The sequence below is a fragment of the Theobroma cacao genome, chromosome 1, assembly GCF_053813885.1.
Source record: "Theobroma cacao isolate CCN51 chromosome 1, ASM5381388v1, whole genome shotgun sequence".
In the NCBI taxonomy this organism is placed as follows: Eukaryota; Viridiplantae; Streptophyta; class Magnoliopsida; order Malvales; family Malvaceae; genus Theobroma; species Theobroma cacao.
In genome coordinates, this window is record NC_142639.1 from 5551823 (window position 1) to 5572682 (window position 20860).

The 20860-nt window shown below is 34.0% G+C and overlaps 3 protein-coding genes and 1 long non-coding RNA gene across 4 annotated transcripts; 2 read left to right on the top strand and 2 right to left on the bottom strand.

Moving 5' to 3' along the window:
- LOC18611596 (DNA-directed RNA polymerase subunit beta) lies at positions 1–2008 on the bottom strand. Its single transcript, XM_007047934.3, has 5 exons — positions 1899–2008; positions 1162–1796; positions 1021–1074; positions 745–929; positions 1–305 (listed from the first exon to the last, which is right to left on the bottom strand). Exons 2-5 carry the CDS (start codon positions 1757–1759, stop codon positions 219–221), a joined length of 924 nt encoding a protein of 307 aa, XP_007047996.3. The 5' UTR covers positions 1760–1796; positions 1899–2008; the 3' UTR covers positions 1–218.
- A 2663-nt stretch (positions 2009–4671) lies between these two features.
- On the top strand, positions 4672–9183 carry ACX2 (acyl-CoA oxidase 2). The gene is made up of 7 exons (XM_007047935.3): positions 4672–5204; positions 5618–5733; positions 6118–6998; positions 7907–8086; positions 8169–8335; positions 8431–8554; positions 8780–9183. Exons 1-7 carry the CDS (start codon positions 4762–4764, stop codon positions 8933–8935), a joined length of 2067 nt encoding a protein of 688 aa, XP_007047997.3. The 5' UTR covers positions 4672–4761; the 3' UTR covers positions 8936–9183.
- A 245-nt stretch (positions 9184–9428) lies between these two features.
- LOC18611598 (bZIP transcription factor, putative (DUF630 and DUF632)) lies at positions 9429–14694 on the bottom strand. The gene is made up of 5 exons (XM_018126466.2): positions 12868–14694; positions 12651–12722; positions 12083–12297; positions 10493–10716; positions 9429–10363 (listed from the first exon to the last, which is right to left on the bottom strand). Exons 1-5 carry the CDS (start codon positions 13934–13936, stop codon positions 9688–9690), a joined length of 2256 nt encoding a protein of 751 aa, XP_017981955.2. The 5' UTR covers positions 13937–14694; the 3' UTR covers positions 9429–9687.
- Positions 10296–10898, top strand: LOC148764462 (uncharacterized). Its single transcript, XR_016026211.1, has 2 exons — positions 10296–10430; positions 10563–10898. It is a non-coding gene; the product is annotated as an uncharacterized LOC148764462 (long non-coding RNA).
- Positions 14695–20860: the final 6166 nt, after the last annotated feature.

Genomic DNA, 20860 nt, shown 5'->3' on the forward strand with positions numbered 1-20860 from the left:
TAAAATTGGAAGTACTTTTAAGCACATATTAGAAAACAACAGACATTACAAACTGAGATCATGCATTTTACATTTTTTGACAATTGTAAACACATTAGAGTTTGTCAAAAAGGAACCTAGAATCTGTTATAGGCACAAGCATGTGCACACATACAAATGACTGGAACTTGGAGTACCAAGATGATCTTACAATCAGAATAAGCATCACAAGCACACTCCTATCTCTCTGAAGGCATCCCTGTTATCCGCTCCAAATCCATCTTGCAATTCTCCCTCAAATCTTTTAGTGCAATGTAACTGGCTTGCTGCCAAATGTGTTCAATTGTACCCATCACATATGAAATTATACATGGAAAATCCCCATTCAAGATATTGAAAATAGAGATCTTATGAATTTAGCCTGATACTAAGTAGCCATGAACTCCAACAATGAAGCATTGATTGGAGAAAGACGTACTATGAGTCCAAAAACCAAGAAATCAGGGATGAAGAACAAAAAGTCGTGTGGTTTTTAACCAAATCCTTGTATCAAACAAAAGGATTCCGGTTACTTTTGACAAACTGAGTTCTTTAGATCATTCAGGCAATAGTTTGAACTTTCAAAAAAAAATTCAAGCAATATTTTGGACAAGACAAAAGAACGGAAAAATCTGTAGAAGAAGAAGAAGTGATTTAACAAATAAACCATAGGTAATTAGGCATGAAAAGTTCAAATCTAGGCTATTGAAGAATAGATCAACTTACAAGCTGGCTGCTTTCATGAACGAATATATCCTCCATGTTAAGAAAGAGTGATCTCCACTGACTGGTGAGGTCAGATTCTAATTTTGAAGATTTATTGGCATTTCCCTGGCTTTGAATCTCAGTCTGTTTCCCCCTACCACTTTTCTGAACTAAAATGCTTGCTTCTTTCTGACTTTTCTTTAAAACTGGGAAAATGGGGGAGAAAACAATGCAGAAAGGAGCATGTTATAAAATAAACCTAAGGAAACTAGAGCAAATGTTAGCTATTCAACTAACCTGCTATTCGACCCTTGATATCCTGATAATGAAGGTCAGACCAAATGTAAGCAGCTGATTATCAGTGCAAAACAAGCGTAACCCATTAGATAACACATTACCGGAGAAACCATTTCCAGGGGAAGAAGCTAAAGCAGTTACCTTTCAAGCAAAAAGAACAAGAGCAAGCTTTGAGCATATCAGCACCGGCATTCAAATTCACGCAACCATCATTCTTGAGTCCCACGCATCTCTCCAACTCAAATGACCTGGAACTCTGCAAGGACGACTTAGGCAACCTCGACCACTCGATACACCCACCTTTACTCGACGCCAATCTACCAATGCCAAGATCCTTACCCTCATTCCTACAACTATCATTCACCGGATCCCCCACTTCCGTAACACCTTCACCCAGCACCAACGTATCCTCGCTATCGGACAAATCAAACCCCTCCTTAACCTCACTCACTTTGTCATCAACCGACATGACATCCTCTTTTAATGTATCAATTTCGCCACTACAAGTCGGCGAAAATTTAGGGTTGGGTTCAAAATGGGATTTTTTAGATTTCTCTTCGATCAAATGTTCAACACCTAAACAAACTTGTTTTGCAAAATGGGAATCTGCTTCTTCTTTAGAATTAAACCCTGTTTTGTCCGGAATCGACGAGAACCCTCTTTTAACTGATCGATTTGTTATGTCACCTAAAACCGGACGCACACTCGGTTTCCCGTGGGTAAAATTATCTCCGTTCATTTTGAAATATACAAAAAACCGTCAATTCGACCGAAATCTGTTAAAAAGAAAAAGAAAATTAAAAAATTAAGGGTTCAACCAAAAGAAATGAAATTTTAAAGAACAAAAAAATGGGGATTTTGAGATACGGAGTACTGACCTGTTGAGATGCGAAGATGAATGGAATTTGAAATGAGAGAAAATAAGAAGAAGGGTTTTCAAGTGAACAAAATTTGTGTTTGGGTGAGGGCGGGAACCATGGGAATTCGGAGCCTGACCCGCGGTTTTGAAATGCGATTTGGCGTTTTATGTTTTATGATTTGGGGTTTTATGTTTTTAAAAATATTTTTTTTTAATTTTAATTATTTTTAACTAAATTGAATAAAATTACTTTTAATAAAATTACACGCTATGATATTACACATCATGGTTAAGTTGTCACATATCATATATAAAAATATACGACACGCTATGATTAGGTTGTCACACATCATATATAAAAATATGCGACACGCTATGATTAGATTGTTACACGTTATGTATAAAAACATGTGACACGATATAGTTAGATAGTTATACGTTACGGTTAGGTTGTTACATGCCATATACAAAAACATGTTACATTTCATAGTTAGGTTGTTACATACTATATACAAAACATGTGATATGTCATGATTAAATTATTACACGTCACATTGAACAATAAGTTATTGTTGCTACACGTTATGTTGAAAAAATATTATTGTTACACACTATATTCAAAAATATTTTGTTACACTTTAATACATCAAATGTTGTTATTACTTACGAATCAAAATTTCAAATCTTCTTAACTCTGTTCATTTTTTTTTACAATTTGGTACCGATTAAAGTGTTTCTAACATGTTTTCATAAATCAAAATATAAAATTTATTATTTAAAATACCTATTTGAACTAAAAATAAAAAAAAATTCATTTGAAAACCTAAATTTATAAATTTCAAAATTTTGAGTTTATTAGCATCTAGATTCCAAATTGATCCAATTAAAAGCTATTTCAAACATCTATGATTATTTCTACGATTTTAGTTTTACAAAAAATACCTAAAATCAAAATTTTCAAATAGTTATCCAACCAAACACATCAAAATATTTTGAAAACGTAGAAAAGAGAAATCTGAAAACGCATGAGAGAGAAATTATGACCATAGCAGACGAATGTCGAAAAGAGAAATCGATAAAATGAAATCGAGAGCTTAGCAGACAAATACCGAATGAAGAAATTGATAAAATTAGAGAGAGTGGGATGGTGAGAGAGAGAAATCAGAAGCACAAATTGAAAAAAATTGTGATGAACTATTTAATTTATTTGAAATAATTTTAAAAGTATTTTTGTTAAGTCATGATTAAATATGATTAAAAATAATTAAATTTATTTTAATATTTATTTTTAAAATATATTGATCAATAAAGGTTATATCTCATAATTTTTTAAAAAATTGTGTTTGGACGAGGGCGGGATCCATGGGGAATTCGGAGCCTGACCCGCGGTTTTGAAATGCAATTTGGGGTTTTATGTTTTTCAAGAGAGACGCGCGCGTTGTGGCCACGTGCAATCTTTGGATCTCTTTCTTTGTGTTTATTGTTTAAACTATTAATAGATTTTCCTACTCTGAAAATTAAATTCATTTTTTTATATATTTGTATATATGTATTATTTTTAGAATAAATATATTTTTTTTATTTAAAAATTGTGTTCAAATTCTTTCTTCTCAAATTAAAAAAAATTATTCCTTAAAAAAATAAATGAGCGAGTTTGTCACGGTCTAAAAATTATAGGGTTGACTTGAAATCTTGTGACATGATGCAAATTAGGAGACCTTTGAAACAATTTTGAGGTTTTCTTTTTTCCTTTTTTGTTAATTGTTATTAAATGTATGGGACCAAAAGGCTATTATTACAAAGGATTTCTCATTAAAATACCTATTCAGTCTTTGCAATTTTCATAATGTTACAAAAGAATATTTCTCCATATATTATACATGGAAGGAAAAAGGTTAGTAATTTCAGAATTACCCATTAAAGAAATAGAAGCGATTATTTGAAATTATTTTTTATTGCAAAAATAATTACTAAAAAAATTTTAGCTATTATATAGAATATCAAAGAAATTTTACATTTTATTATCTTGTAAGGGTATTTACATAAAAGTCCAAATTTACTAAGTGACGAACCAAATTTAAAATTAATTTTTGAATGAGTGTAATTTTATCATTATATTTCTTAATTTCGTTAAAAATTGATAAAAGGTTAATGGTAAAATAATATCAATGAGAGTTAAAGAAATATTTTCCCGAAATATGTTACTTTTTTTATTATTTAAAAGAAAATACAATGATAAAATTATTATGATCCAATAATAAATTATAAATTGGATCTGTTACTCTATTAGTAAAATGATAAATTTAAATTTTACCTTCTTTATCAACAATAACTTAAATAAAAATAACATATGTATATATATATATATATATATATATATATATATATATAGATAAATAGATAAATGGCTTAATTAAAAACTGATTTGAAAGAAGTAGCTTAACTTGCTTTCATCATAAGACATTTTCATGTGTGGAGATAAGGAAGGCTTCATCCAAGTGGGAAGCGAAATAGTGTTTCATTTCTTGACGCATCGTATTTATATATTTTTATGTTTTCTATGTTTCTTCTTTCTCGAAATATAAGAATTCCTAAAAAACAAATCAAAGGTCAAGCACACCGAATCTCATCCTCGTTACCACCTACGTCATCACTATATCCATTCCCACATTGCACAGCGCGCCAACATAACTGCCTTCCTTTCTTCCAATCTCCATCCGCCACGTAGAATCCGCCATAACGCCACGTTCTGGTCATCTTTTCTTGTAAATTACACAATCCCCCCACTTCCCCTTCTCCATTCCCCCTCCAAGAAGAAGAATAAAAACGCATTGCCTCCCCGACTACTCCATTGTATTTTGTTTTTATTTTGCAAAGAAAAAATGAACCCAAATCAGACGGTGGAGGATGAATCACAGCCATCCAACTCAACCGTCGCCCGCCGTATCCAACGGCTATCGCTTCACCTGACCCCACTTCCACCCCTCCAACCTTCACCTCAGCTCAACATGCTAACTTGCGCCAAGGCCAGTAAGCTGGAGGTTGACCATGGCCCTCTTTCAAGCTACATGAGAGGGAAGCATAGGGAAATTCAAGAGAAAATTTTTGAGTTTTTCAACTCAAGGCCTGATTTGCAGACGCCAATTGAGATTTCAATGGATGAACATAGAGAACTTTGTATGAGACAGCTTATGGGGTTGGTTAGAGAAGCAAAGATTAAGCCTTTTAGATATGTTGTTGAAGATCCTGCTAAGTATTTTGCTATCACTGAGGCTGTTGGGAGTGTTGATATGTCTCTTGGGATCAAATTTGGTGTACAATATAGGTAACTCTTGTTGCTTTTCTAGCTCTTTTGGCATTAAAGCTTTGATCTTGGATGGCTTTTGGATTTTGGGTATTTAAGTTTAAGAAAGTTGGTTGGTATTTTTTGGGTTAAATTTTAAGTTTTGGTATCTGGGTTTAGGTTGTAAATGCTTGGAGATTGAGTTTGTGTGATGGGTTTGTTTTGGTTAAAATTGAGATTGGGTAAAATTCTATTGTACATTTGGACGATTTGGATGCTGCATTTGAGCTGGTTCTTGGTATTGTTATTATTTTTTTATTTGTTAAAATAATGAATGTGATAGTGTCTTATAAAAAATTAAAAATTCATTAATATGGAAGCACGATGCTAACCGACTTGATATCTAAATGATTTTACTTGCATAAAATTAACATTTTATTGATTTTATTATGCAGTCTTTGGGGAGGTTCTGTGCTCAACTTAGGAACTAAAAAGCACCGGGATAAGTATTTTGAGGGTATTGACAATTTGGATTATCCTGGTTGTTTCGCAATGACAGAACTACATCATGGTGAGCTCTCTTTTCAGAAATTATTTACGTTTTATTTTCTTTTTTTCCCTATTTCTTAAATGTGTATTCTTGTGCTGCCTTTGACATCTTCCTTCTACTGTTCTGCATTAGAACTAGTATGGCATGCAACAGAGTACAGTTATCCTGTTGCAATATGTTGAAATGTCGATTAAATCTGAAATATTGTATTGCGAAATTTATATTAGATGCAGAAAGGAAATCAAAGAGCATAATTTATGCAGAAGAAATATCTTTTTGAAGATAGTAACTACTTTTTTTGTGGTCACTGTGCACCCATTTCTTTGCCCTAAATGTTTGCTTTTAGTTGTTCATAATCTGCTAAGCATGCTTATCGAACTAAACTGCCAATTTTGTGCTTAAAAGGCTCAAATGTTCAGGGTCTCCAAACCACTGCAACCTTTGATCCAATCACAGATGAATTTATAATCGATACACCAAATGATGGGGCCATCAAATGGTGGATTGGCAATGCTGCAGTTCATGGCAAGTTTGCAACAGTTTTTGCTAGGCTGATTTTGCCAACTCATGACTCTAAAGGAGTTTCTGATATGGGAGTCCATGCTTTCATTGTGCCAATAAGGGATTTAAAAACCCACCAGACACTTCCAGGAATTGAAATACATGATTGTGGCCACAAAGTTGGCTTGAATGGGGTCGATAATGGAGCACTGAGATTCAGTTCGGTTAGAATTCCCCGAGATAACCTTCTTAATCGATTCGGGGATGTTTCTCGAGATGGAAAATACACAAGTAGTCTCCCTACAATAAACAAACGTTTTGCTGCTACACTAGGTGAACTTGTAGGTGGGAGAGTTGGCCTTGCATATGCTTCAGTTGGTGTCCTCAAGATTTCTGTCACTATTGCAGTGCGATACTCCTTACTACGTCAGCAATTTGGTCCTCCCAAGCAGCCTGAAGTCTACATTCTTGATTATCAATCTCACCAGCACAAGCTCATGCCAATGCTGGCTTCAACTTATGCATTTCATTTTGCCACTCAGTATTTGGTGGAGAAATATTCAGAGATGAAGAAGACGCATGATGAGCAACTGGTTGGAGATGTCCATGCGCTTTCTGCAGGCCTGAAATCCTATGTGACATCATATACAGCAAAGTCACTGAGTGCTTGCAGGGAAGCCTGTGGAGGCCATGGGTACGCTGCTGTCAACCGGTTTGGTAGCTTGAGGAATGATCATGACATTTTCCAGACATTTGAAGGAGATAACACAGTTCTTCTGCAACAGGTTTTAGACTAATTCCCTTATATCACAACCTTGCATGAGAATTTGCAATGCTTGTCTCAGTATAAAGAATTAGGGTTCCTAAATATATTGTGCTATATACTAGATGACTACATAAAAGGAGCAGGAGTGACCCCTTTAGATGGCTTTGGTATTTAGTGTCATCTTTACTCCTGGTGTTCATGTTGATCCTGCCTAACTGACCACTGCTTTTAAATTGTAGTCAGTTGTCAACTAGATAAAGCAACAACCAAATCAGATTGTCAATCTTGCTCGGTTAGTCTGAAGATATATCCAGAAATGGTACCATATCTAAAAATGTGACCATGTTTCCATCTCAGTTGAAGCTTGGTTTAGATATGCAAGGATAATTTTCAGGCCTTTCAACTTTCATTCATCAAGATTGTTCAGATAGGTTGCCATTTATTCTTTCTGTAAACCCTCTCCATGTCTTATACTGGTATATATGCTGTGTTGTTGCTCTGGATTATTTCTATGTTCTTTTAAACAAGTTAAGAAAGTTTGCTTCTCAAAAAAAAAAAAAAAACCAAAAAAAAAAGAGTTAAGAAACCTTGATGCAGATATATTCACATGGACTCCTTCCCTGGTGCAGATATATTAACATGGACTCGTTGTGTCCAATTAGATATTGTTGTCATTTGGATGTTTATTTAAAGCAATAGGAAATTTGATGACTCTGTTATTCTTTTAAGGGATTCTTTAGGGTATTTGGTTTGTTAAGAACTGCTGTTTACAGATAACAACAATCTTCCCATCAAGAATTAGTTTGGTGCGAAAGGGCCTTTGGAGGGTTTTGCTTCACTGGCACCTAATGTATATTGTAGTCTGGTGTTACTGTTGGTTAAACTATAATTTGCTTTTCAATACAAGCTATTTTTACTGGAATGTAGGTAGCTGGTGATCTGTTGAAGCAATACAAGGACAAGTTCCAAGGTGGTCCTCTTTCAGTCACATGGAACTACTTGAGAGAATCTATGAACACATACTTGTCTCAGCCAAATCCTGTAACTGCCCGTTGGGAAAGCACAGACCACTTGCGAGACCCTAAATTCCAGTTGGATGCCTTCAGGGTGAGTGTAATATTGGTTTTTTGTACTTTAGAGTCCAACAGTCTGACTTGTAACCCGAGATTCATATAATTTGTGTATTCAGTACCGAACCTCAAGATTGCTTCAAAGTGTAGCAGCACGACTTCGGAAGCACTCTAAAACTCTTGGCAGCTTTGGTGCATGGAATAGGTGCTTGAATCACCTTCTCACACTTGCAGAGTCTCATATTGAGTCTGTCATCCTTGCAAAGTTTATTGATGCTGTGCAAAAGTACTTCCTGAACTCAGCTACTGAATTTTTTCTCTTTTCCATTTGCCATATAGATTTTTTTGAGTTTCTAATTGGGCTTTGAATTTACCTTCCAGCTGTCCTGATGCACGTAGTCGAGCTGCTCTAAAGCTTGTCTGTGATCTTTATGCCCTGGATCGAATCTGGAAAGACATAGGAACTTACCGTAATGTTGATTATGTTGCACCAAACAAAGCTAAGGTACTGTCTGGCTAATTTAAAATTATGAAAAAAATGGGGCTTTTTTTTTAATCCATTTTATACTACTATTACCAATCCTGGAAAACAGGGATGACTCCAAGCATCTCATGCGTGGTTATTTACATATATCCTAGTATTTGTGTATATGTATGTAAGTAATTTCATTTTCTAGAGATACAAATTTTATGAGGTTGTTTCATTGATGTAACTCTTTCCTTTCTGCAGGCAATCCACAAGCTCACAGAATACCTGAGTTTCCAAGTGAGAAATATTGCAGGGGAGCTTATAGATGCATTTGATCTTCCGCCTTACGTGACACGGGCACCAATTGCAATGCAGTCAGAGGCGTATGCACAGTACACACAGCGTGTTGGGTTCTAATGACTGGAGAAAGCCAAAAAATGAATGTAACAAACAGGTGAATTATTCCATAATAGATTAGAATTTTTTTAATTCTTTTGCCAAATTAAATACACGCCTTTTGAAACCAAGGCTGATGGCCCCTAGCGTTCGGAAATAATGAGCTGAAGCTCAAAAACAGTTGTTTGTAACATGTATCAATAAATTGAACTGTATACGTTCTCCTTTTTATTAGAAGAGAAGCAACCTATGCGAAATTGCAAATTACTTGTAGCTTGTTTATTGTGCCATGATATGATTAACAAACAGGGAACACGAACTAAATCGACTTTCTGATTATAAGTAACAAGCAATGGTGACTTGTTAAGAATGACCCAGAGTGAAAGTACAATGATTGCCTTTCCTTCTCCCTGGCAGTAAAGCTGGGAGTATGATGATTTTCAAATAGCCACAAGTATATTTATGGCTCTAACACCTACCAAATTTGAGGAACTCCTACCAGAATTCTCGAAACTGAGCAAAAAACGAATACCAACTCCCTTGAAATCAACAGTGAGGGACAGATGATAAAGCAGACAACTGAATCCTGCATATTTACTTGTCTTCAATTCCTCCAATCCAATTTTGATAGGAATAGTATTTTTGACATTTCCAAAATTGTTCTATTTCCTCAGCAAAGCTATTTGCAACAAATCTTTGAAATTTACAACCATCTATTTCCCAAACCAAACCTTGATATGCTTATATTTAATAATTACATAGCCTTATAAAATCTAGTTGGCCTGCAATTTGAGATATGCAATTCGAGCAGCTTCACTTCTCTGTCTAACATCCTCGTACATTTTCAGAGAGGCCTCAGAAAATTTGTTTAGTCTATCAAGAACCCGAGTCAAACTTGTTTGTATGCAGAACAAGTTTGAAGTTACATCTTCATTTGCATCACCATCTGTTAATGTGTTAACAGCATCTTTGCTCTCTGATTCTCCGTTGTTTGCATCAACTGATATCTCTTCCTTCTGCAGTTGTTCTACTTGTTGGTCCATTAGATGGCAAAGATCAGATAAGAAGGCTTTGATGGCATCACTAAGCTCCTCGGCTGGCAAAGCTTTTATCCCAGCTGACCACTCACGACATAGAACAAATATTGGTGGTCCTAATCCCAGATATCGATGAGGAGAGAATGGATTCCTATGCTTTGAACGCTCCTGTGGTTCTATGATGCAGTTTTGCAGCCAACCATTCAGGGCTTCCAAATAAGATGCATGGCTATTGACCCAGTCTGTAAAGCTTATGCCAAAGCATTCAATCTCTTGCTGAAGCTGAGTCATAATCTGCCTGCGGGAATCTCCCTGTGGAGCACCTGTCGAGCTCCTTGAATGGTAAGCCAACGAGATGGTGATATACTGCGAATGATGGCATTCAAGCATGGCCTTCCACATCCTGAGCAATCTGCAAAGACAAGCATAAGGTTGGTCAAGATATGGATGTCAATGATTGAGAATGCTCAAGATTTCTAGTGAGTATGAGAGTAAAGTTTCAGTCACACAAAATTTTTCTCATTTAAAGGATTTTACTCACCCCTGAATTAATTCAACAAGTTGTGGTTGCAACTCTTCATCTCTCATTTTTTCAATCCGCTTTGATATAGTATCAACAGAATGAAGTGCCACTCTAATTCGGGAGTGCAGATCCTTTACAACTGCCCGGGTTTTATCAATCACTTGAGTGCTAAGATCCTTGGCAAACTGGTGCCTGAGCTGATCACACTTCCGATCATACTCCTTCCTGATAGATTCACTGGCCTAAAGGGTACAAATAGGCAAACAAGTCAGAGGATTGAATGGCAACACTACTTAGTAGATAACTTAGAAGCATTCGCTACTTATACTGGAAGAGATTAATTAAAGGTGCTTTGTAAACGTTATTGATACTCCAAATGCTTTTCTACAAGTCCCACAGAGGCATGGATGTATGTGTTTGCTTACCTGCAATAGTCCTAAGAATCACCTAACATTCTGTGTAACGTAATTAAGCTTTGAATTAGGGGAAAAAAAAATTAAAAAAGGAAAAAGAAATACTAAGGAGATCCTTCATCATATAACCTGATTAAGCTTTGCATTAAAAAAGGAAAAAGAACTACTAGGGAGATCCTTTAATCATATGAATGCATGTGTCTACTTGTGACTCCAAAAGTCCCTATTTAGTTCTTGAGGAAAGGAAATGTTGAAATATAAAGCATATACCAAAGATCTTGAACCTACTGATTGAAACTTAGAACCATCGTTACTGCCATTACAGAATCAAATGAAGGAAGTATTAAGGAGTAATAGCACTTGTGGTGTCTGCATTAGAAGAAACTAGAAGGAGAATAAAATGGAGATACACGAGGATAGAAAGTAATCATATTAGCTATCCTGGCCAGTCTTTTGGTGGGATTTTACTTATAGTAAAATCAGACGAGATATGAAGTTTACAACTTTTTGTGGTCAGTCTTTTGGTGTTTTACTTATAGTCTTTTGTTGGCCAGTCTAAATATCTTATTTTGTCTCAAAACATAAAATAAATTGCAACTTTTTGTTGTTGCTCACTCAATGCAGGGTAGCTTTTGGAAAAATAAAACAAACACATAAAAGTAAGCTCTTAGTGAATGAAAAGATTTCCTTTACCAGCTGTGAAGAAGACAATTGATTGACTTAGCCAACTATCTTGCATAAATGATTGTTCAGGGAATTTTAAGACCTTCAAGTTGATAAAGAAGATTTATACACCACAAAATTCAACCATCATTCATTTTAAACAAATCTTTTAATCTAAATTGACTATTCTTCCTTGCAGTATGAACAAAAGATAAAAGTATTCCTCCATCAAAAGAGAGAAAAAGAAAAAGTATTCCTCCAGTAAAGGTCTACCTCTAAATCAACATGTCAGCTAAGCAAAAAAAGAAAGGAGGAAACACAAAAGGATATCTTATGGCAATAAAATCAACAAGTGAATACATCACACACACACACACACACAAATATATATAGATATATATATATATATATATATATATAGAGAGAGAGAGAGAGAGAGAGAGATTGATAAAATTACATTCAACGCTAGACAAATTCCAGTAGATCCAGAAGATATTCATCAGTAAAATATGTAAGTGGTTTCAGTGAGTACCTTTACTTCATCATAGAGTTTTCTTTCCCATGCGTACAGTCTGTCCAAGGTGGACGAATGACTTCCAGCAATCATGCAGAACTCTTCAATAAAATCACTTCCACTGTCATCAGCATCATCTTTAGATGCTGTGGCTAGTGGATTCCTCGATGAAGAAGACCTTGAAGATGCTGACCTCTTCCAAGTTATGACTTTAGTCACATGTTGTACTGGCTCTGCAATATTATGACAGAATAAAAGAAAATAAAATACAGATTATGACCGTAACTATCATCTGACCAATAAATACCACAATAAAAAAAAAAAAGAAAAACAAACTGTCTAAAAAATATAAAAGAGAAAAACATACAGTTGAACCTTGTTTCTGAGTGCTAAAATTATTGCCATTTCTAGTGTTCATAGTAAAAACAGTAAGCAGTTCTAGTGTTTGATCATCTTATGCAAGAAAGCAAAGGTGTGTAATTTTGACAACTACAGCCAAAGAACAAATGCAAAATATCAAGATTGTAATAAGCTCTTCCTCCAGATTGTTCCAGCCTGCCGGCCATATACAGAAGCCAGAACTTACCATGAGAGACAAGGACAGAATTTCCACGGCAGCAAACAAGTTGGAAAGCTGCCAGAAAAGCTGAGGATCCCCCTACAAGAATTTATTTATCATAAGATGCTAGCAGAAGAGAATTCAGTAGTGAAACACACTCAAACAAGTATAAGTAGCATTAGCATTGGATAGAATAACAAAGAGCCCAAATCCAAAATCAGAAGTTCAAGTGGGAAATACTCACCTTTGGCTTCGGAATATCCAACCCGGATTTTGTTTGACTCAAGCATCCGGGAGACTTCTCTGCCTGCTTCAGAGGCTCGGAAGAAACGATGTTCAATATCCTTTATACTTGAAAGAAAATCCTTAGCTCTGTGGGTTATAAACTCAGAAGGGTCTTCTCTCTCTGCAGATAAATCCTTCTCTGCCGCAGCCTTCTCCCTCTTTGAACTTGATTGCTCAAGAGCACCTTTGCCCATCAAAGTTTCACCTGGCCCATTGACATTATGTTCCGCACCTAGCTGCCTCACTTCCTTGCTATTTGGCAGCCTACTACCACCATTTCCTCCCCTTAGTCCAGTAAAAAACACATCATTCTCCATCACACTACCAGGATTACGATTACGAGTTGCTGAACTATCAGACCTTTTGACAGCGTTTCTCTCCGACTCTGGCCACAAAGTTCCTTCATTCAACTCATTATTTCCATCCAAACCACCATGATCAACCCCTTTGCTCCTACACTCTCTCCACCCTTTCAAATCCTCAAAATCCATATCCACTCCATTATTCCCCACAAATCTAAAACTCTCACAATCATCAACAGGATCAAAAAAATCCCAAGAAGAACCTGACTCAAAAGGAGGAGGTGGAGGAGGCGGCATTGCCATTGCCAATGACTCATCCTCCACAAAACTACCATTACTAGGATTAACCTTGAGAGTCACTGCAGCACTATGTCCAGCTCTCATGTAACTCAAATTCGCCATTGCCGGTGAAATGGGGCTCTCATTATTCAATGGTGAATCAGAAACCTCAGCTCCTAAGTGAGAAGGAGATGGTGACGGGTAGGAGGAATGGGAAGGGGTTTTGTCAATCTCGGTAGCTGAAGTTGACAGAGAAGACTCTATCAATATCTCAGCTTCAGCAAATCTTCTCAAAGCTATGCCAATATTTTTAAGAGACTGAATATAAGAAATATGTGCAGCCGCAAGAGCATACCTCGACTCGATAGCTTGCTTTATGAATCTCCTTCTTTCTTTACATAGACGCAAGGCTTCATTTTTCTCAGCTTTAGAGTTTCCACAACCCATTTTTTTCTACACCAAGAATGAAATGAAGCCGTTCATAAAATTAACCCCATTTTGTTAGTGGCCAAAACTAACGAGGGACAAAAAAGAACCCAACTTTGGGTTTAAATTAAAGAAGTAATTTTAGTAAAGAAAGCCCATGTTTAGGAGTAACTCCCCCAAAACAAAGGAAACAGAGACAAACAGGGGAAAACCGAGCAAGCTTTAACTCAGGCACCAAAGAAGACGGATTTCAACACAAAACGAGGAACCCAGTTTGAGAAAGGTTTCGTAATGACGATTGAGACAAGACAGAGTAAACGAAAACGAGCAATGAAAGAGAAATTTGTTGGACTTTCTTTTGGGTTGATATATCGGTGGCTATAACAGTGGGAAAATAGCAAAGGAAAAACAGAGCAGTAGAAGGCAGACAGAGAGACGAGAGAAGAAGTCCCAGAGGCAATGCAAAAGAAAGAGTGGTTGGGGTGTAATAAAATCGAGCGCATTGATGGATGGAAGCTAAGAAGAGCCAACAGGAATTCCAAGTCTGAAACTTTTGAAAATCCTGAGGCAATTCGCAGACTGCCCTCTGATGAAAATGAAGACTTTTACAGGGTTTGTGAAGAGGATAGAGGAAGAGAGCAAAATGAAACGATACAACCAAAGGGAACAAAAAAAAAAAAAAAAGCAAAAAGAGGAATCTGAGACAGTGGATACAGAGAGAAGGAGCCTGCCTCGTTTTGCGTGTTCTTCTTCATTCATTAAAGAGAAAAAAAAAAACAGAGGTCTCCAACTCCATATTCAGTATTTTTTTTGTAGAACCTTTCTTTTTTAATTATTTTTGTTAATGAATATCTAAAGGGTAGCAACTGATTCGATAATTTTTTTTTGAAACAACTAAATTGATATAGTTATTCTTTGCGAAAACTATTTTGATATTAAAGATATTGTAGTAGTAATCTCAATAAATCCGTTTAGACCACTTGTTAACAATTTTTTTTGCTTTAGTACTACTAAAGCGAAAATTTACATTTTATTAGTCAGTAGATGAGAAAGAAAGAGTAATTAATTATGTGCAGAGTGTTGTTATTGTTATAAGTGTGAAAGATGAGAAGAATACCTGTTCTTTTGTGGCATTGGAACATGTGCAGATTGACAGATTTGCCCTTTTATGTTTCCCGAGGGACCCTCTAACGGCTCCTTAAAATCCGGGTTTTTTGGGGAATTGCCTTCACCTTTTCTCTCCTCTTCTGCGTAAAGCAAGCTAGATAAAAAAAAAAAAATGTATACACACCCATAAATTATGAAAAAATATAAAAATATTTTTATTATTATTAATTTTTCTTTCTTTAAAGAAATTATCATGAGCTTGTAGCTAGTGACTCTGCCAATTCCCCACTAGCACAATTGGAGGTTTGGTTTTACACAAAAATGATCTCATTACCTTTATGTTCTCTTCTCTTTTTGGTTTGTTTTTTATTTTTATTATTATTATTATGATGAGGTAGTGATTCGGATATTCAAGAACATCCAGCAAAAGTAAAATATATATTTATATATTTAATATTAATAATTAAGACCAAAGGAAAGAAATGAGTATGGGTTTTGGGAATTGTTTAAAAGGGGACAGAATCTTAGCGATCAGGTTGGTGAGTGTCACAGATTATTATCATTAAGGGGTATATTGCTCCACTCATTATCTTAATAATCATCATAATTCCTAATGCAATTTATATCTTTTTTTTTTTTTTAATTTGGTGACAGGGAGAAGGGTCAAAAAGATGAGATTGAATGCCACTTCAGCATTTGCCAAAAGACTTAAAAAATATATGAGATAAAAAGTATGAGTAAAATAATTCTATAAAATTTTGTCAAAATGAGAAAGTAACATATGTTATGCACAATCCCTCCGGTGGAATAACAAATAGGCATTACTAGGGGACTTCCTAATAGTTACTTGACCACAAAAAAAAAAAAAAAATTCATTCAATTCATATGTTAATTCTTTACAATATCAACAAATACTTCAAATTTTGGCTTTAATTTCAAGAGTTTTTAAATATTTGGAAAAATTAAACTTCAGAAAAAATTTATTACACAACACACTGATCTAACAGATGAAGGAGTCCCTTAAAAGTTGTATAGTACCCTAAAGAAATAAGGTAAAGATTTTTGGAGATATGAATGAATGTGGCTTGGATTTAACTTTATTAAATGTGCATGATTGGCTAGTGATCAGAACATATAAAGCTAACAGACAACTTGGAAAAAAAAGAAGAAGTTTTTAACTTGCCACATTCACATGCAGTCTGTGCTATGCTTTTTGTAGGGTATCTTTTATATGGGACAAGCAACTATGGAAACTTGGAGAGTCATTTCATCTTTATTTCTCCACCTTTTTTAAGGGCAATCAAATAATGCATGACAGTTTGCATGGATGGCTAATGCTTGCTTTTTAAGTTTACTTTTATCACAAGTGGAATTTGAAGCATAATTAATTATTTTATTAAATTTATGCTAAATGATTCTAAATTTGAACAAAATAGGCAAAATAATGACAATTTCGTGTAAATAATATAAATTCGAACGACAAAGTACGTATGTATTTTATTCAAGATCATTTATATTATTATTCTCTCCATCCCATAAATATTGCGTTGTTTTGATTTTTTTTGATTAATTTTTTTTATTTTGATTTTATTCTATTTTCAAATGATCATGCATTAATATATATTAAAATTTAATTTGATAAAATATTTAAAATAATTTGGATGATCAAAATAAAAAAACCAAAACAAAATAAGTTTCATGGAATGGGGGGAGTATATTTTTAGTGTCTTTATGGTTTCCCATTTATTCTCACATTCATTTGCAAGTTTCTCATGTGGTTTATGGGTACTTCCCTCCATCATTTGCTTGTTGAAGTTTTCTTTTGTTTATTGGCCCATGCTCCCTTGCTTTTGTCACTAAATTTCCTTTATAAAAAGGGGAAAAAAAGCATTCTAATCAATGTTTTTTTTTCTTTGCACTTTTGATTTATGCTCATCCTTGTTGAGTTGTAACATTAATTGAGGATGACAATGCAGTTTTTCTTTGCATATCCATTTAATCAGCCTGCTGTAAATTACATTGGAAAATGAACTTTCAATTCTGCCTTTTTTTTTTTTCTTCCTTTGTTTTTTGGGATGACAAACCTTTATATTTTTCTTTTCACCAACTGCAATGGGTTAATTTCTTTATCATTTTGGTTGGTTTTGTTGGAGATAGACCAAACATTAATGCAATTATTGACACTAGAATCAAAACTAAACCTAAAGGGTTTGTTAAACTGTGTCTTGGAGATACTTTATAGGATATAAAGTTCAATTAATAGATGTTTAGACATTTATTAAAATTAGTTAATATCTTTACTCAATTGAAAAAAATCATCATATTAATTGTTAATTATTGTTTTTAACGTAGAAACATTAGTATAAATAACAACTTAAAAAATGTACCAATGCACATTGCCCTTAGAGTATGATAGGATAAGCAACTGATTAGAACAGAAAATCCAAAGTAGTAGGGGGGAGAGAGAGAGGGCAAAGTTAAAAGTTGTATAGAGAACAAAAAAAGCGCAAGCTGGTTTCCTCACATCCTGTCCTATCCATTATCTTTTAAGATCTTAGAATAAGGTTAACATACCAGTATCTTTTTCTTTGAAAATCTTGAATCTTGTATTATTCTGATTTCTGTTTTCACTGCTAAGTGAAGTGTTTTCTTTGTCTGTTTATGTATAAACGTCTCACATTCTTTCTAAACTCAATCTGAAATACAACCAAAAGTAATATTTGTCCTAGAATTGCGTCATTTGTGGTTGTTAAATGCTTCCTTCTGTGAAGAGAATGGTAATGATTGAACATATCCTAGCCTCCCAGGTTCTTCCATTCCAATGGTTGGCTTGCTCATAGGTAATGTTAGAACTGCGAGCTCCACAGCTGATTTTATTTTCTTTGAATGGCTTAGAAATATGTTATGGGGTTGAGAAATTTGGGCCAGACTCGGCTTGATTCAATCCCAAATGATTATTTGATTATCTTGAGTGGATTTGGGTTTAAATTTTAAAATCATTGGTCTCATTGGGATTTGGGAGCCGGTTGCAAATGCTTATCTCGGCCTTTTGACTATAAGATCAAGTGTATATTTTGGATACAGCTACAACCATACCATTATTTCAGTTCTGGACAGTTGCAGCCTTTGGCCCTGGAGCCAGGAGCAGGAGGTCGAAGATTTTGCTGACAGCAGCTATAAATTGGCAGATACATCTGCGCTTGGATGGTGGCCTTCCTTTCCCCTTTAGTGCAGCAGTTATGGATGTCCCTGCGCTAGGAGATTGATTCTTGATGATTCTCCTTTTGAGGCAATTTTAAGAAGTAGTAATTAAACTGATATTCAACTACTTTTAGTACTGGCAATAATCACTTTATTGTATTTTTAGTTTTATTGCTTGCTTCCCATGACCAGAAATTTAGCACTTACCATTAATCTGTCTTTCCCGAAGGAAGACAGGATGGTTACCGTAGGATGGGACTAGGAGCCTGTTTTCTTGTTAAAAGGCAAATGAATCCTCGTAATAGTTGGTTTTCAAAACGTTACAAAAACAAAACTCATAGCCAAAAAATGGAGGAAATTAATGAAAAGCTGTAACAAGCTCTGTGAGCAATTTCGTTTTCTTAGATGAAGTCAGAAATAAGTTGAGAACAGCTGCATGGTTATGTAAACTACCAATTGAACAACAGTCATCTCAAAACAATGACAAAAAGTCATAGGTTAAAAATGTCATAATTCAATAACTACCTTTTTTATATAGTTCAGTGATGGAGTCAATATTTTACATTTGAGGAGCGAAAAATTGAAAACAAAATTTACAAATTAAACAGTCATATAAAAATTCAATGTTTGATAATAATATAAAACAATTTAGATAAAAAAAGTTTATATGAAAATTATACAAATAAATTCTGAAAATTATTTAAATAAATCAATCTTAATGATTTACTTAGAAGAATTAACTAGTAAATAATTTAATGATGATAATAATCTTAATTTCTAGATAAACTTAACAACAAACAAAAATTAACAAATATAGTAACAAAAATCTCAATGGAAAGCAATTCCTTAAAAAATATTAAGGACCATTAATAACCAATTCAATGAAGAAGCAAGTATCTAAAATTAATCACAAAAATTAAATACAATATTAATAAACAATTCAACGAGAAAGCAATCTCCAAATAAAAAACTTAATTGTTCACAAGAATCTAAGTAAAGAAAAAAACACAACTAATTTGTAAGAAAACAATCAGGCAATCCATAAATAAATAAGTAATAACTAACTTTAGGTGTCTAATCAAATTGCTTTCAACAAAAATGGCTAAGAAGGTAAATTCTAAATTAAAATCATCAAGTAAAAATTATTAAATAAAGAAAAAATTTAAAGTTGAAAATGTTAAAAATAAAATAAGTAAAAAAATAAATTTTACCAATTATCATGATATGAAAATTGAGTTACTAACTCAAGTTATCTACACAGAGAATGCTGACAAGTAAAAATGTGTAAAAAAAATAATTTTTTTTGTTTCTACAACATTTGGTAAAATGAAAAGAGAGCAAGTAGTGGTTGTGAAGCTTTGAAAAGTAGAGTTTGAATATAATTTTATTGCAATTGATTTTATATTTTTTTTGAAAAATGTAATTAGTTTTGTTTTAGTCTTATTAAAATTAATTGTTGAGTAATTGTTGATGGATATTTCACTAAACAAAAAATTATTGTAAGGGTAAAATTATAAAATTTTTAAAAAATAAAAATATGTTAAAAAAATTTTAAACTTTTTATAGGGACGAAATTATAAAATTTATAAAAAGAAAAGGCCAATTATAAAGATTTAAAAGTTATTACAAAAGCGAAATTATAAAATTTTTTAAAATTACAAATAAATTATAAAAATATAAAAATTGTTGGGAGCGGGGGCCCCAACTAGCCACCCTCTCCTCCGTCTCTGGATATGGAGACATGTGCTTATTGTTCGATGGATCCTGGAAGATACTCGTCGATAATATGATGTTAGAATTTAAGAATTACGTTTTTTGATAGGGAGACATGTACATTTTTTATAGGGACACGTGTGCTTACTGCTAGATAGATCTGGAGAGACAATTGTCGATAAGGTTTTGGATAATTAATAAAAAATTTACAAATAATCAGTAAAATGTTTAATGAATAATTTGGCCATGCAGCACGACACTCTAGGCCATTTATATCAATAAGTTACAAATCCAATATATGAAGTTTTAACATAATTGTTGCTCTTGCTATAAATGATTATACTAAAATGAGAAAATTTTGGAGAGTCATTTGCTTTACTTATGAGTAGCTACAAAATAAATAATATATAAAAAATAATAATTCATGAGTGTCATAACATGAAATCATGCATCAATATTTTGGTTTCACATTTCTTTTTTGAAAATCATAAAAATACTTTCATTGAAATGAGAGAACGAAGCAATTCCCTCCATCATTTACAAGCCAAAAAACAGGTTCCAGACCCTTAGAATATTGGTCCATAAGCTTATCACTCCAGTATATCTTCCCAATAATCATTTTCAAACACTCAAAATCAACAGGATATCGACACATATCCCTTACCATAATGCAGACGTCAAGCCAACAAAAAACCTATCACCCCTGCATTATCAATATTGCAAGTGCCGACTTCAAAACAAAAAGAAATCATATACAGGTATATACATTACATAACCAATCTGTAGAACCCACTCACCCTTCAAAACCCCTCTGACATCAACAAAACCTCACGCATTGACTCAGAAGCAGAGCATCAGAAACTGCATAAACACTCATTAACATGCATGAAAAGAACACATAGACCGCTCAACCAGCAACAAAAT

Excerpts from the sequence above, each read along its gene's own strand:
- LOC18611596 (XM_007047934.3), bottom strand. The coding sequence starts at position 1,759 with ATGAACGGAGATAATTTTACCCACGGGAAACCGAGTGTGCGTCCGGTT. Across the intron at positions 1,075-1,161 it reads TTGTTCTTTTTGCTTGAAAG|CTGCTTACATTTGGTCTGAC; the intron begins GTAACTGCTTTA and ends ACTGATAATCAG. Across the intron at positions 306-744 it reads TTCATGAAAGCAGCCAGCTT|CAAGCCAGTTACATTGCACT; the intron begins GTAAGTTGATCT and ends CACATTTGGCAG.
- ACX2 (XM_007047935.3), top strand. The coding sequence starts at position 4,762 with ATGAACCCAAATCAGACGGTGGAGGATGAATCACAGCCATCCAACTCA. Across the intron at positions 8,087-8,168 it reads TCCAGTTGGATGCCTTCAGG|TACCGAACCTCAAGATTGCT; the intron begins GTGAGTGTAATA and ends TTGTGTATTCAG. Across the intron at positions 8,555-8,779 it reads TTGCACCAAACAAAGCTAAG|GCAATCCACAAGCTCACAGA; the intron begins GTACTGTCTGGC and ends TCCTTTCTGCAG.
- LOC18611598 (XM_018126466.2), bottom strand. The coding sequence starts at position 13,936 with ATGGGTTGTGGAAACTCTAAAGCTGAGAAAAATGAAGCCTTGCGTCTA. Across the intron at positions 12,298-12,650 it reads TTCTGTCCTTGTCTCTCATG|AGCCAGTACAACATGTGACT; the intron begins GTAAGTTCTGGC and ends ATAATATTGCAG. Across the intron at positions 10,364-10,492 it reads CTTGTTGAATTAATTCAGGG|ATTGCTCAGGATGTGGAAGG; the intron begins GTGAGTAAAATC and ends TTGTCTTTGCAG.